At 51.4% G+C, this 12,929-nt stretch overlaps 1 protein-coding gene and 3 non-coding genes across 4 annotated transcripts; all 4 read right to left on the reverse strand.

Moving 5' to 3' along the window:
- Window positions 1–897: 897 nt before the first annotated feature.
- Window positions 898–8,782, reverse strand: NCL (nucleolin). The gene is made up of 15 exons (XM_069024429.1): window positions 8,645–8,782; window positions 7,937–8,044; window positions 7,050–7,347; window positions 6,585–6,737; window positions 6,028–6,216; window positions 5,729–5,812; window positions 5,334–5,469; window positions 4,947–5,083; window positions 4,361–4,487; window positions 4,013–4,146; window positions 3,531–3,657; window positions 3,262–3,425; window positions 2,626–2,752; window positions 1,965–2,185; window positions 898–1,699 (listed from the first exon to the last, which is right to left on the reverse strand). The coding sequence occupies exons 1-15, from the start codon at window positions 8,660–8,662 to the stop codon at window positions 1,620–1,622; spliced, it is 2,103 nt and encodes a 700-aa protein (XP_068880530.1). The 5' UTR covers window positions 8,663–8,782; the 3' UTR covers window positions 898–1,619.
- On the reverse strand, window positions 2,307–2,445 carry LOC138115731 (small nucleolar RNA SNORA75). Its single transcript, XR_011153638.1, has one exon. It is a non-coding gene; the product is annotated as a small nucleolar RNA SNORA75 (small nucleolar RNA).
- Window positions 3,060–3,136, reverse strand: LOC138115734 (small nucleolar RNA SNORD20). The gene has a single exon (XR_011153641.1). It is a non-coding gene; the product is annotated as a small nucleolar RNA SNORD20 (small nucleolar RNA).
- LOC138115733 (small nucleolar RNA SNORD82) lies at window positions 5,548–5,617 on the reverse strand. The gene has a single exon (XR_011153640.1). It is a non-coding gene; the product is annotated as a small nucleolar RNA SNORD82 (small nucleolar RNA).
- Window positions 8,783–12,929: the final 4,147 nt, after the last annotated feature.

Raw genomic sequence — 12,929 nt, forward strand, 5'->3', positions numbered from 1 at the left:
TCCGGGAGTGGGATTAGGGCCGTGCGCTGGTGTGAAACAGGTCAGGCCCGAGGGCTCCCCCGGCCGAGCCCCCTCAGGCAGAGCCCGCTCAGGAACGGCGGGAAGGACGCGCGGCGAGCGCGGGTGCTGCCCCCTGGCGGGCGGGCCCACCCCTCCGACCATTTGCCGCCGGGCCGCGGCTCCAAAATGGCCGATGGCAAAGGGCTGGGGAAACCCTGGGTCAGAGCCGGGGGCGATGAGACACGGCACACAAACCCCACAACCCTCCAGCTAAAGCGACCCCAGCCCCCACTGGTTTAGTTTTAGCCACAGGGAATTTGCCTTTCGCGAAGGACTCGATGTTGGGAAGCCACAGCAGCATGAGGGGCTGCAAAGGCTTGGCAGGGCAGGGAAGGTCCCAGCACTGGCCCAGTGTGCCAGGAGGGTGGAACAGTCCATGACCGGAGCCAGAGCTGGAGGTCACTGGCACAGGCCCAAGGCCAAAAGCCAGGGCTGGACCCTGCAGCAGGGCACTGGTAGACGACACTGTGGGTCCCTGCGCCTAGGAAGGCTCAGCTACACAGCCCTGCTTTCTGGGCCCATGTTTTCTGCACCCACAGATCTGGAAAAGCCATGTACTCAAACAGCTACCACTGCAGGACAGCACCCTGTGCCTGGCTAGTAAAACCAGCCAGTGACCACTGCCACAGGACTGGCCAGGACTGAGTCCCTTCATCCCCACGTTGGTGCCTGACCCCACATGAGGAAGGGCAGCAGGCTTGAGTTTGGTTACAAACAAGCAGCCACTTACCCCAAACTCTTGTTCATGTATTTGCTTCACATTTAGGGACAAGAGTCGGCAATTTGAATGAAGCACAAGAGAGAATGCCTGTAGCAGAGAGCAACTGAACTGCAGGCCTTAGTACAAGGTCTGATTTACTTTGTTTAAAAAGAAAGTAGAAAAGCAATTGGCTAGCAAGCACCATCACAGCATCTTCAGTTAAAAAAAAAAAATACAATATGGTCGTGGTTACAGAGCTTACCTTGTCCATCATACTCTTCTCCCCTCCTTCCTGCTAACACAGCACACATACAACACTGCTGGGAGCTGACACAGGCTAGAGCAAAGCAGGACAGAAGCTGCTGCTGTGACACCAATGACCTTAACCCAAGAGAGGGAAGGTTACAGACAGCCTGTTTCTCACAGCCTGGCTTCATTTAGTGGCACAGAAGTAACACGAACCAGTTTAGGTCCTTTAATCTGTCCAAGACAGGATGCTGAAGCACAAATGATAAAACATTCTGCATTTTTACAGCAAAAATGCTACAGAAGTTTATAGGAAAAAAAAAAATTTGTACATGGGTAAAACATTATAAATTCAAGACAACTCACAGACAAGGGGTAAATTCCCACATCTATCACTCTTTGTTTTAAAAAGTTCATTTGAACAGGCAAGCAGTCAAAATGGCTTGCTCTCTCTTCCTTGAAATGAGAATTTTATCTTCCAAGTGGCTCACAGTACTGCTTCGCTTCTTGGAATGTCCTCCGAAGGCTCCGCCAAGATCAAAGGAGAATAAAAACCCCCGGAGTCCTTTCAGATAGTCTCGGAGAGCAGGACAAGGGAAAGGAAAGGGGAAGTTTATTCAAACTTGATTTTCTTCCCTTGTGGCTTGTGATCTCCACCTCCTCCTCTGCCTCCTCGGAAGCCACCTCCTCTACCTAGAAAGAAAATTATTGCAAAAAACAGAGTTACCAGTATAGTATCTATGATTTATACCATAAATATATATATACACACACATACAAATATATTGCAGTGGTATATATATATACACCACTACCCTTCCAAACCCAACCTGGCACAGGACAGAAAATAAATTAACATCTAATGCTCTATGGTAGCCCCACACCATAACCCAAAGAATGGTTTTGGGCTCATTTCTGAGCACACCCCCTCCGAACAGTAGCATTTGCTTCCTCTTACCTCCAAATCCACCTCTGCCACCACCTCTGCCACCAAATCCACCTCTTCCTCCTCGGCCACCTCCTCTGCCACCACGACCACCAAATCCACCTCCACGCTGAAAGTCACCCTTTGGCTTGGCAAAATCGAGGATCACTTTGTTTCCATCTATTTCTCCATCTTCCATGGCTTCTTTAGCTGCTTTGGCATCTTCTGCAGAGCTGAAGTCCACAAACCCAAACCTAGGGAACAGGTTACAAGAGCGACAGTCACATTCCATGAACTGCAGCACCACCTTCAGGTTCCTGACAGAAATCCTTTCGGAATCAAATGCGAGCACTTCTACATCCCACAGGACATGTGACTTGTAGGACAGCAGTGGCTAATCACAATCGATGGAGCCCCACTGTGAGTTTGCCAGTACTGAACAATTAATTTTCTTCTCGTGCGAATCCATTGGCTGCCACGGATTTGTTGGCAGGAAGGAGCTCATTGAGAAGAGGTGAGAAGTGAGCACATGCTGCCCTCCACCAGTGGACCCAAGGCTGTGTTCTCTGCTCCCAGCCCATTTACCAGTTTCACAGAACCACCCACACGAGCATGAGAAACACCCTGCATTGCAGAGATCAGCTAAAATGAGGTGCTCTATAGCACCTGAACCTATCCCAGGTGTTTAGCCTACCCTTTAGATGACCCAGTGTCTCTGTCTGTGACTATTCTCGCGCTTATTGAGCCTTCAAACGATTCTCTTAACGTCTCCTCCGTGGTGTCCTCAGAAAGGCCTCTGACAAACAATGTTTTGCTTTGCTCTGTGAAAAGGGAGTACATTCAGAAGTCAATCAGCCTGAGCAAGGCAACCTTCAGCTTCATAACATCACATCCAGTTTCCACTACTGGCTCCCAGAACAGCTCTCAGGGATAAAGGGGTTGTTTTCAAGGAACAGTTCAGGCACCTGAAGTCCATGAAAACTTTTTCAGGACTGCAGTTAGAGCCTGACATCAAAGGACTTCCATCAGCCAACCTGATACTGCCAAATTAAGTTTGCTGAGCTCCCTTTTTTAAAATAGATGCTTGCACCTTATCACCAGTGATAATAACTAACTGTACAGACACTGCTGGATCAGCACTTGACTATCTAGAGGAATTTGACAACAGTTTCATCAGCATTTCAGATAATCAGTCATCATATCCAGCACACTTGCTTACAATGCAAGTATTTCCCTCCACTGGCATGTTTTATTTTTTTAAAAAGCAGCCCCAGATTTGCCTGGATAGTGCCCTCCTGCCACAGCTGGAGATCAAACATGAAACACTTACGATTGAATCCTCCTCCTCCTCCACCTCGTGCGTTCGTGTTCCCTTTCTGCCATGATGGTGAACTGAATTCCAGTCTGATTGTTCTGCCTTCAATCTCTGTGTTGTTACAGGAATTCAATGCCTCTCTGGCATCCTCAGCTGTGGCAAAATCTACAAATGCATACCTACATGGAGAGGAAGATTCCAGTGAGCCTGGGAGTAACAAGGGATACCTGGAGGCAAGTTATTTGCAATGCCAGCCTGGGGGTCAGAAGAAAGGCACCACATACCCTTTAGGCCTGCCCTGGTTGTTCTGTGGCACCTTGATGGAAGAAGCTTTCTTAAACACTTCTTGGAGAGTCTCTTCTGTAGCAGCATACGAGAGGTTGTTGACAATTAGGGTCTTCGACTCTCCTCCTATTGGGAAAAGTTAGTGCTGTTAAGTGCAAGTCTGGAGAAAGAGAGCTTTTTTCCTCTAGTTATACAACCCTGACTAGGGGTAAGTACACTTGTTGCCCCTTTCCTCACCTCAAGGTGAGGCACAAATCCAAATCCAACCCTGTTTTTGTCACCTAGACCAGTTGCCCCCCCCATCTGAAACATGCAGTAGAGACATGAAATGCATAGGATGCAGTGCACAAGTCAGGCAAAAAGGCCTGGTATCTTAGTTTTCTTGCAGTGTTTTCAGTTGCCATACCTCCAGGAACTTCTGAAACAAGTGGATATGAATCCTGAATGTCATCTATATGCATGTTATCAGTACAAAAAGTACCTTTCTGATGTTCTTGCTGGCTCTTCTCACCAGTGAAGTCAATGACCACGGCACGACCCTCAATCTCTGTGCCCTGTTTCTCCTCCAGAGCTTTGTTTGCCTCAGCTTCTGTTTTAAATTCAACATAGGCCATCCTACAGCACAGAAAAGAATGTAAGCTTATGCCTCCATCCAGGAGCGACTAAGTTCATGAATGAGGGAGGGAAAGACATAAAAGAAAAATGCTGCAGAAAGTAGTACAGCTAATGCAGCACGTTCCTTAAGGCAGCCAAAGGACATGTAATCTTATCAGAATATGCCAAGTGCTAAAGGAACAGCAAACACACAACAGTCCTCTCAGCTACACACCCTTTGCTGCTGCCATCCTTGTTCATCACTATCCGGACTTCCAGCGCATTTTCAAACACCTCCCTGATTTCATCCTCAGTTAAGCGGTAGGGCAGGTTCTTCAAAAACAGTGTTCTGGCATCTCTCTCTGCAAAGACAGAAAGGTTACTTTCATGTTACCAGCTAAAAATCCCTCCTCATTCTACACTGCCAGTTCAGTGAGACTCAGCAAGTTGATCCAGCAGAAATTAACAGCATGCATTCACATTTTCAGAAACTGCAAAAGCAACTATAACAAAAGTTAATGAAACTACTGTACTTCTCCTTAAGGGCATGAAGTTCAAAAAACAGGTCTTAAAGTTTCAGAAAGAAACACATTTCTTCCTCAGCCCTCCCAATATGCACTTTTTCTTGGGATCACATTTGCAGATATTCCAGTCTAAACTTGCGTATCTGTATGTCAGCATTTTAGAAACTGTTTATTACGCAGAGCCCAAAACAGGCAGATCTGCCATGAGAGAGCAGAATAGCAGCCATCAGTAACACTTCAAGCCCCCATTGTGACTTTTCTTTGATGTCCACAGGTATTCAGAGTTACAAGCCATACCTTTTTTGTTTTCTTTAATAGTTTCCTTGCTCTTTGCTTTTTCCAGTTTGATTTCCGAACCCATTAACTTCTTTCCATTCATTTGGAGAGCTTTTTCCAGATCCTCAGCAGATGAGAAGTCCACATAGCCAAACCGCCTGAAAGAACAGCATCCTTGAGATCTCAGCTGATCCATCTCTGGCAGCAGAAACCATGAACAGAAACCCAACAGCAGAGACCCACTGGTCAAGTTCCAGGCAAAGTTAAACCCTCATCAGTACCGTGGCTCTTCCATTACTACCAAGCAACCACTGCAGCATCTTGGGGGAACCAGCACACTTGCACCCCTCCAAACAAATTACTGCAAATTAAAAGAAATAAGCAGTAAAATTCTACTGATGAACTCACTTGGAAGCACCGATTCTGACATCTAGAACTTCAATATTCTTCTTCCCAAAGAATTCTCTGAGGCCAGTCTTCAGCTCGTCATACTCCTTGGTGCAGACCAAATTTCCAACAAATATGGAGAAAGCTGATGTGGGCCCTTTAAATGAAAAGATAAGAAAACAAAGGTTTTTTAAGGCTGCTTTTTAAACTGGGAGCCAGACTCCAGACAGCTTTAGCACATCAGGTTTTGCTCAAAAGTGACATCATATTTCAGTATTAAGTCCCTTATAATCATCATTTGTGCTGGGAAACCCCACCCCTGACATCACGGACCTTCACAGTTAACACTCCTCACGCAACAGAGCCCAATCACAGTCCATCAAACAAGCATCTTTTGGTGATTCCACACCACTTACCATCTGTTTTCTTTTTCTTGGCCTCTGGTGCACTTTTATTGGCCATTTCTTTCTTTCTCTTTCCAGGTGCTTCCTTGACAGGTTCTGTGACAGAAAACAAAACAACACTGAAAAATACAGAACTTTTCCTACACTGAATCAAAACAGGAGCAATTATCTTTACACCAGTCATACACAAGACCTTCTCTTGTCACTCAGCAACTGCTCCTCAGCCCAAAAGACCATTACAGGACAACATTTTTGCTCAGCCATCTTTCCTGTTATTAAAGAATTATGGTCTCAAAAACATTTAAACTCACTTTCATCCTCACTTTCCTCCTCGGCATCCTCTTCATCCTCCTCCTCTTCATCATCCTCTTCATCGTCATCCTCTTCATCGTCTTCCTCATCTTCAGATTCTGCTGCCTTGGCTTTCACTGGTGCAGCCTTGGCTGGAGTGGTTTTCTTCACTGGAACAGGGGCTGTGTCCATGGCCTCATCTTCAGACTCTGAAACAGTATTCAGACAATTCCACATTAAGCTCCTTTTGAAACTAAGAAAACAAAATGCTGTTAAGCAAAATGTTTCTCACGCCCCCTTTAAGTTTGTATGCTCTCAGGAAAAGTTCGATACAGTTAATTTTTACAAAAGCTGTCTCTCTCCCTCGAGTTTTACTACATTAAAAAAAACCTTAATACCTGTTCACCAAGAGTAAGAACTTTTACTAACAGTAGGGAAATTAGCATCCATTCAGCAACATGGACAATAGCAACCAGCTAAAACCAGCTGGGCACACACTGCATCACTCCCACTATCCACTAAGTTACCCCCCTCCCCCAGATTCCTTTGAAGTGTTTAATAATTAAGCATCTTATACCATCCTCTTCATCATCCTCCTCATCGTCCTCTTCATCCTCATCCTCCTCCTCAGATTCCTGCTTTGCTGGCACAACTGCAGGCTTTTTGGCTGGTACTGCTGCAGGCTTTTTGGCTGCAGGCTTCACAGGCATTGGTGGTTCCTCTTCCTCATCTGCACCAACAGTACAACAAGTCTTTACTAGTAAGGTTCAAAGGACGAGTGGTATAAGTAAAAAAAGTACTTAAGAGCTTCTCAAAATTTTGCCCGAAAGTTCAAGAAAGAGCAATCAAGAAACTAGGAGATGCTTTACAGGCTGTGTGTGAGGCAGCTGCAGCCCAAGTTCTCCTCCAAACTCCACCCATTGCCCACCTCTCCTTCCTAACGCCTTTTTAATCAATGAAACCCCCCCCTCCCCAAGTATTAAATCATACAATGACTTGATTGAACCAGCTTTAGTCAACGTATATTTCAAAAGTAACTTACCAGAATCATCTTCTTCATCCTCCTCCTCCTCCTCTTCCTCCTCCTCATCATCATCTTCGTCATCATCTTCATCTTCACTCTCCTCCTTCTTAGCATTCTTTCCATTTTTTGCTCCTTTGGTTAGGACTGCAGCCTTTTTAGGAGTTGGAGCAACAGCCTTTTTGGGCTGTGGGGTAGCCACAACCTTCTTTGCAGGTGTAATTGCCTTTTTCACAGGAGTAGCAACTTTTTTTGCAGGAGTTGCAGCCTTCTTGGCTGGAGTAACAGCAACTTTCTGTGGTTTCTTCTGGGGGATCATCTGAAAGACACATTAGTGTGAAACTCATGCCGGCCTTTTTAAGCTACCATTACTTCACTATCAGACAAACATACAGCAACTGCAGTCTAAAGCATATCCTTTGGACAGTTTCTGTTAAGGTACCTTAACTGCCCATCCTGATGAATCAATAAAGTTCAAACCCAGCTTGTTCATGCTTTTAAGAGCCTACTTATGGAACACTAAAACACCTCCAAATTCCCTGGTCCTGAAGCAAGACCAGTGATCTTTTAATAGCATTCAGAGTTTCGAAATTTTTACACTTGCACATTATCTGCATGTGACAAACCTCATATTGCTCGTTACTAGGGTAATTAAGTACCCACTTGCTTATTAGCTTTCCAACAGCTTTAAGACCCCAGCAGTACTTCCAAAAGCCTGGAAGTACAAACTTAGCAGCTGAGCTAGTTTTCCCCACGCTGCTTTGGCCTTATAAAATGCAGTTTATTCTTTAGCCAGTTTAGTGAGGAACACCGACTGTTTATTAATGTCCTGTAACAGTGTAACCCACAACCCTCTTGGCACTTCTGTAACACGTGCATCCTTCTGACTTTATCTCTAGATCAATCACCTCTTCTCCGCTGCTTTCCTCTAGGTCAGAGGACTCCTCTTCCTCGCTTTCCTCAAACTTTTTCGGGGGAGGAGCCATTTTTTTCTGTTTGACCTGATTCTTCGGGGTCTGAAAGAGAGGGCGAACAGCACGTTTAGCTCCCGTGCACACCCGGGTTCTGCGAGCGCTCGCTCCGGCAGACAATTGTCCCCACCACGTGGCCGCCCCCCCCGCCGCCGCGGCGTTCAAGAGCCCGTCCGGGGGCTGCGGGGCCTTGCCCGCCGGTGTGCGGGGCCTTTCCAGGGGCGCGGGGGAGCGCGCTCCCATGTGCTTGCTGTCCCCGCGCCCCACGTGGCCGCACTGTGACGTAGCCCCGCCCCCCATCCCGCGCGCGCTCGGACGCGGGGCCCACCCGCGTCCCTCACACACACGGACCCGCACCCCGCACCCCTCTCCCCTCCCGCCCCGCGCCCCCCGTCCGCGGCCGGCGCACGGAGCAGAGCGGGACGGGGGCGCTTGAAACCGCTGCGGCCGGGCCCGCGGCCCCTCCCCTCGCCGCCATCTTCACGGCGAGGGAGACCAGGCCTGGAGCCACCGCGCGGCCCGAGCGCACAGCGGCGAGAAGGCGGCCCGGCTCCCTCCCCCATACGCCGCCATCCGCACCCTCCCGCCTCGGCATGGCGGCGTCCGCCCGCCGCCCGCCCGCCGGCTGCGCTCCGGGACGCTTACCTTGGTGATCTTCACCATGATGGCGGCGGTGCCTGGCGGAGCAGGGGCGGCGGCCGGGCTGTGTCGGGAGCGGGGCGGGCGCGTCCGGCGCGGCGGCGGCGCGGGGGGGATCGGGCCGCGGGCGGGCGGCGGGAGCGGCGGGGACGCGCGGGCGGCCGGGCCGGGCACTGACACGAAAGAGCGAGCGCGCGCCCCTTCCGCCCCCTTTCCTAGCCCCGCGCCAGACCCCGCCCCCACCGCCCCCGCCCCGGCCAATCGCCGCTCGCGCCGCGCCGCCCGGCCAATCGCAGCCCCCGCCCCTCGAGCCGCCGCGCCAATCGCCGGCGCTCTGCCGTCAGCCAACCGGAGGGCGCGTTACAGCCCCGGGGCCGTGCGGCGGGGGGCGAGCGCGGGGGGACTCAGCGCCCGCCCGGGAGCACTCGGCGTCAGCCAATGAGAGGGAAGCAGCTCGGCGCCTGCGCGCTGATTGGGCGGCGTGGCCGGGCCTAGGAAGAGCACGTGGCGGCCGGCGGCCACGTGGTGGGGCCGGGCGGGGTCCCGGGGGTCCCGGGGGTCCCGCGGCCGGGAGCGGCCCTGCCATTCCCCCGCAATCCCGGCTGCCCCGGACGGACCTGCGGCACCTCGGCGCGGAACTCTGCCCGAGCACGCGTTTGCCTTACTTTTGGATTTGCCCCAGCGCTGTCTCTGCCCCAGTGCTTTCTTCACCTCACCCGGCATCCCCTCCGCGACCCTCGGGAGGCACTAAGCACCCGTGGACAGTTTGAGGAAGCATCCGTAGGAGCCGGTCAGCCTGCTGCTGCTGAGGTTGCAGTTGGCAGAGAAGCACTCTGTAGTTGCCACCCTCTTCTGCTTCAGGCTGGGAGAAAAGGCCCAAAGCGGAAGAAAAAAATAAGCCCGTGCTTGCCTGGTGGATGCTTTTGAATTCAGTCACTGCAAGAAGACATCACCTTTCTCCCTGTGGAATTTTTCTGCAGTAGCCATAAAGTCAGGGTAGGAATAACCCCAGGGCAGAATGCAGCACCCCTGTTTCACTTGCCACTCTGCTGGCAGGGCTGAGTGCTGCCTTGCCCCTACCTGGCACAGAGTGGCCTTCATTGCTGGGGTTTTCCCACTGCCCTACATCCCCTACCACTTCAAACTGGGCAGCCAGCCAGCTCCTGGGGACTCCTGACTCCGACATGTGTGACTCTAGCAATTTGCCCTTCCAAGGCCTACTTGACATAAGCACCTGACTTGGGGAACACAAGATCCTAGTGAGCTCTAAAGAAAAAATGCAGACTCCCAATGAAAGCCATCCTGCAGGGCCCTGATGCCCTTGAGGGGACACCCCAGGATTGTTCAGTGCCACCTGAAGCAAGGGACACACTGTGGGTGAGGCAATATACCTGGCTCCTAGGCTGTCCTAGTGCCTCTTTCTCCTCTGCTGGGTAAGGAGAGGCAGTTTCCAGGCAAGCTGAGCCATAGCTAAGAGCACCTGCTCAGTGAGAGGTGATGGGATCAATCAGCTTCTCCAGGAGTAAGCTAAGCCTGTGGAGAGCCTGCCACCATCAGCCAATATGGGGAGGGAAGGAGCTGCAACATAGTGGGGTACTGCCCATGTCCTGGTCACGTACATGCAGGCAGATGGGGCTCCCAGCTGGGAAAACCCCTTGTGTAGGGCAGCTGGACTCCTGTGAAATAGCAACGTCTGGCTCATGTCCCACTGTGTGCTGCAGAAGCTGTCCCCAGGTGCATGGGGGACAGTGACACAGACCAAGTGTGGCCCAAGGGGGTGCAGAGTGATGGAATAGAGGACAGAGAGACCTGAAAGGGATTTTTAAGTGTCTGAAGCAAGAGCTGATTGAATTCTCCTTACCATGCATGTGGTGCAACAAAATCATCTGCTATGATTGCCTGAACAGCTCTGCTGCCTGTGCTGGGGCTGGCCTTGGTTCCTCTCTGTGCTGTGGAAGGCTGATTTGCCATGAGAAAGGGACAACTGTTGCTTCAGCCAGGGGCAGTTTTGGCAGGTGGGACACTGCATGTGTCCAATAACACAGTGCCAGCAGTGGGATCTGCAAAGGGCTGGTCTGGCAGCTGGCCAGTCTTGGTTCCCAACCCTGGCAGGAGACTTCTCAGTATGGCCTGTGTTCTGTCTCTTTTCTCAGCAGTGTGTTGGAAGGTTGTCCTCGCCTCTGGCATCTCTAAGACTGCAGCAGAGCCCAGCATTTGGGGGAAGGAGCACAGCACCCCGTGCAGAGGAGTGAGAACCAACGCTGCCCACGGGGCACTCATGCACTGTGTTAATCCATGCACTGTGTTAATCCATGCTCCGTGTCAATCCGTGCTCCATGTCAATCCATGCACTGTGTTAATCCATGCACTGTGTTAATCCATGCTCCGTGTCAATCCGTGCTCCATGTCAATCCATGCACTGTGTTATCCATGCACCATTGAACAGGTTTGGATATGGCCCAACCCTGCCAGCTGCTGTTGTGGCCAAAAAGGCCCAGGATGCTGCAGGGAGGAAAGTAGCCAGGGCGTTGGCAGATGCCAGTATTTAGGTTGGGCTGTTCCTTGCATCCCATGTGTGGCCATGATTTCCAGTCAGCCTTACCAGTGGGCAGGAGGATGCCAGAGTGGAGCAAGGCCAGACTTTTCTGGGACACACCACATTGCAGGGCTGTCCCAGAGGCACAGCACAGCTCAGCTCCTCTGCAGGCAGCACCAGGAATTTCAAGGCCGAGGCAACTCTCACAGAGAATCATCAGTGAGAAGGGTAATTTGGCCAAAAGAGCAGGTTTAACAGGTCTATTTATGCAGTAAATATACTTTAGCTCCTTTTATGGCTGTCTCTTGTAGCGTGTCTGTGGCTTGGGAGTGTTGATCTAATTCGACAGTTAAAGGGAATTTAGCTGGTTCAATGGAGACCCCAGGAGGGATTTGCCATGGATTCCCAGTTTCTGGCATAGCAGACACTCACCCCTGTGCTTTCCCGAGCCTCGCAGCGCTGGGAACACCTTACCCGGCTGCTGCTGCCCAGGGCTGGGTGGGGGAACTGGGCTGCGAGGCAAACGCGGCCCCCCAAAGGCCAGGAAAATTGGATGGCCAGCCCGAGGGAGGCCCCCACAGGAACCACGGATGAGGTGAGTGAGTGTCCCTAAACGCCCTGTTCAGCCTGTGGCCGGTCGCAGCTGCGTGTTTCCACTAGATGGTGACAAAAGGCTGTCTGTCCCGAGTGGGAGCCCGCGGGGATACCCGGCTCCCCCAGCTCGCCTCCGTGGGTGCAGCTGAGCGGGACATCCTGCCCTGCCTCCTTCGTCGCTCCCAGGAGATTCCGGGACGAATTTAATACTCGCCGGGTATAAGCAACAGCCAAGTCCAGTCGGAAGACAAAAAGTTTTTTACCTGCGGCTCGTGCAGGCGTCCGCTGCCAAAAACCTGTCAGGGATCTCCAGCAAACACCCAGTGGGTCCTCAGGGAAGGGGGAAGCAAGCTAGAAAAGCAATCAAATGTGTCCTCGAGCTCCCCAGCCCCAGCCTGACACCACCCATTATGTGGTCTGAGCAGCGGCCGATGGGGGTATGGCACGGCAAAGGTGACAGCAAAAAAGAAACCACTAAAAAAGCAAATTTCCTAATCCCAGGTCTCGGTGCTTCTCAAAACCTCTTGAACAGCCCCATGTCCCACTGGCAAATCCTTTTCCCCTTTTGGTGCCCACCTTACCCCATCATGCTGCTCCTATGCCAGCAGGTGCTACATCTGATGGACGGCAACCCAGCAGGGCCAGGCACGCAGGGCCTGTCCTGTCTCCTCCCAGCTGCACAACTCCCCAGGCCCTGATTAATGCAGGACAGCAGATGCATTGGGACTGTGTAGTAGTGTCTGTGCCAAAATGAGAGTCCTCAAGGATGATGAGTATGAAGTGGGTGCAGGGCTTGCTGTGCCAAATGGCACTTAATTCAAGTAGCCGCAGACAAGTGCACATCCTGTGCCTTGAAATGAGCAGCTCGGGACACACTGGCCTGCAGGGATGAAAGTCAGCAGTGCCTGGCTGAGTATGGGCTTTCTTCTCTGGGGAGCATCCTTTCTTGGGGTGGGATGCTGCAGGAACTGGCATGGGCCCCTGGAGCCAGGCGTACCCATTGTCACTCTGGCAGATGATGGGTGATAACCCAGCACATCCCTGTGCCATTTCCTGGGGTTCACGGATAAGGAAGCATACGGGTGGCTCCCACAGGGAATTTTTTATGTGCAGATTTAGTTTCCACATGACCTCCAAGTATTCCTTGTACTGATCATTTCT

This window comes from Aphelocoma coerulescens, chromosome 9 (genome assembly GCF_041296385.1).
Source record: "Aphelocoma coerulescens isolate FSJ_1873_10779 chromosome 9, UR_Acoe_1.0, whole genome shotgun sequence".
In the NCBI taxonomy this organism is placed as follows: Eukaryota; Metazoa; Chordata; class Aves; order Passeriformes; family Corvidae; genus Aphelocoma; species Aphelocoma coerulescens.

What these genes read in the sequence shown, in the direction of transcription:
- NCL (XM_069024429.1), bottom strand. An exon ending in GGAGGAAAGTGAGGATGAAA is followed by an intron (nt 5,813 to 6,027) that starts GTGAGTTTAAAT and finishes TTTCTGTCACAG; the next exon opens with AACCTGTCAAGGAAGCACCT. An exon ending in AACCAGGGCAGGCCTAAAGG is followed by an intron (nt 3,426 to 3,530) that starts GTATGTGGTGCC and finishes CTCTCCATGTAG; the next exon opens with GTATGCATTTGTAGATTTTG.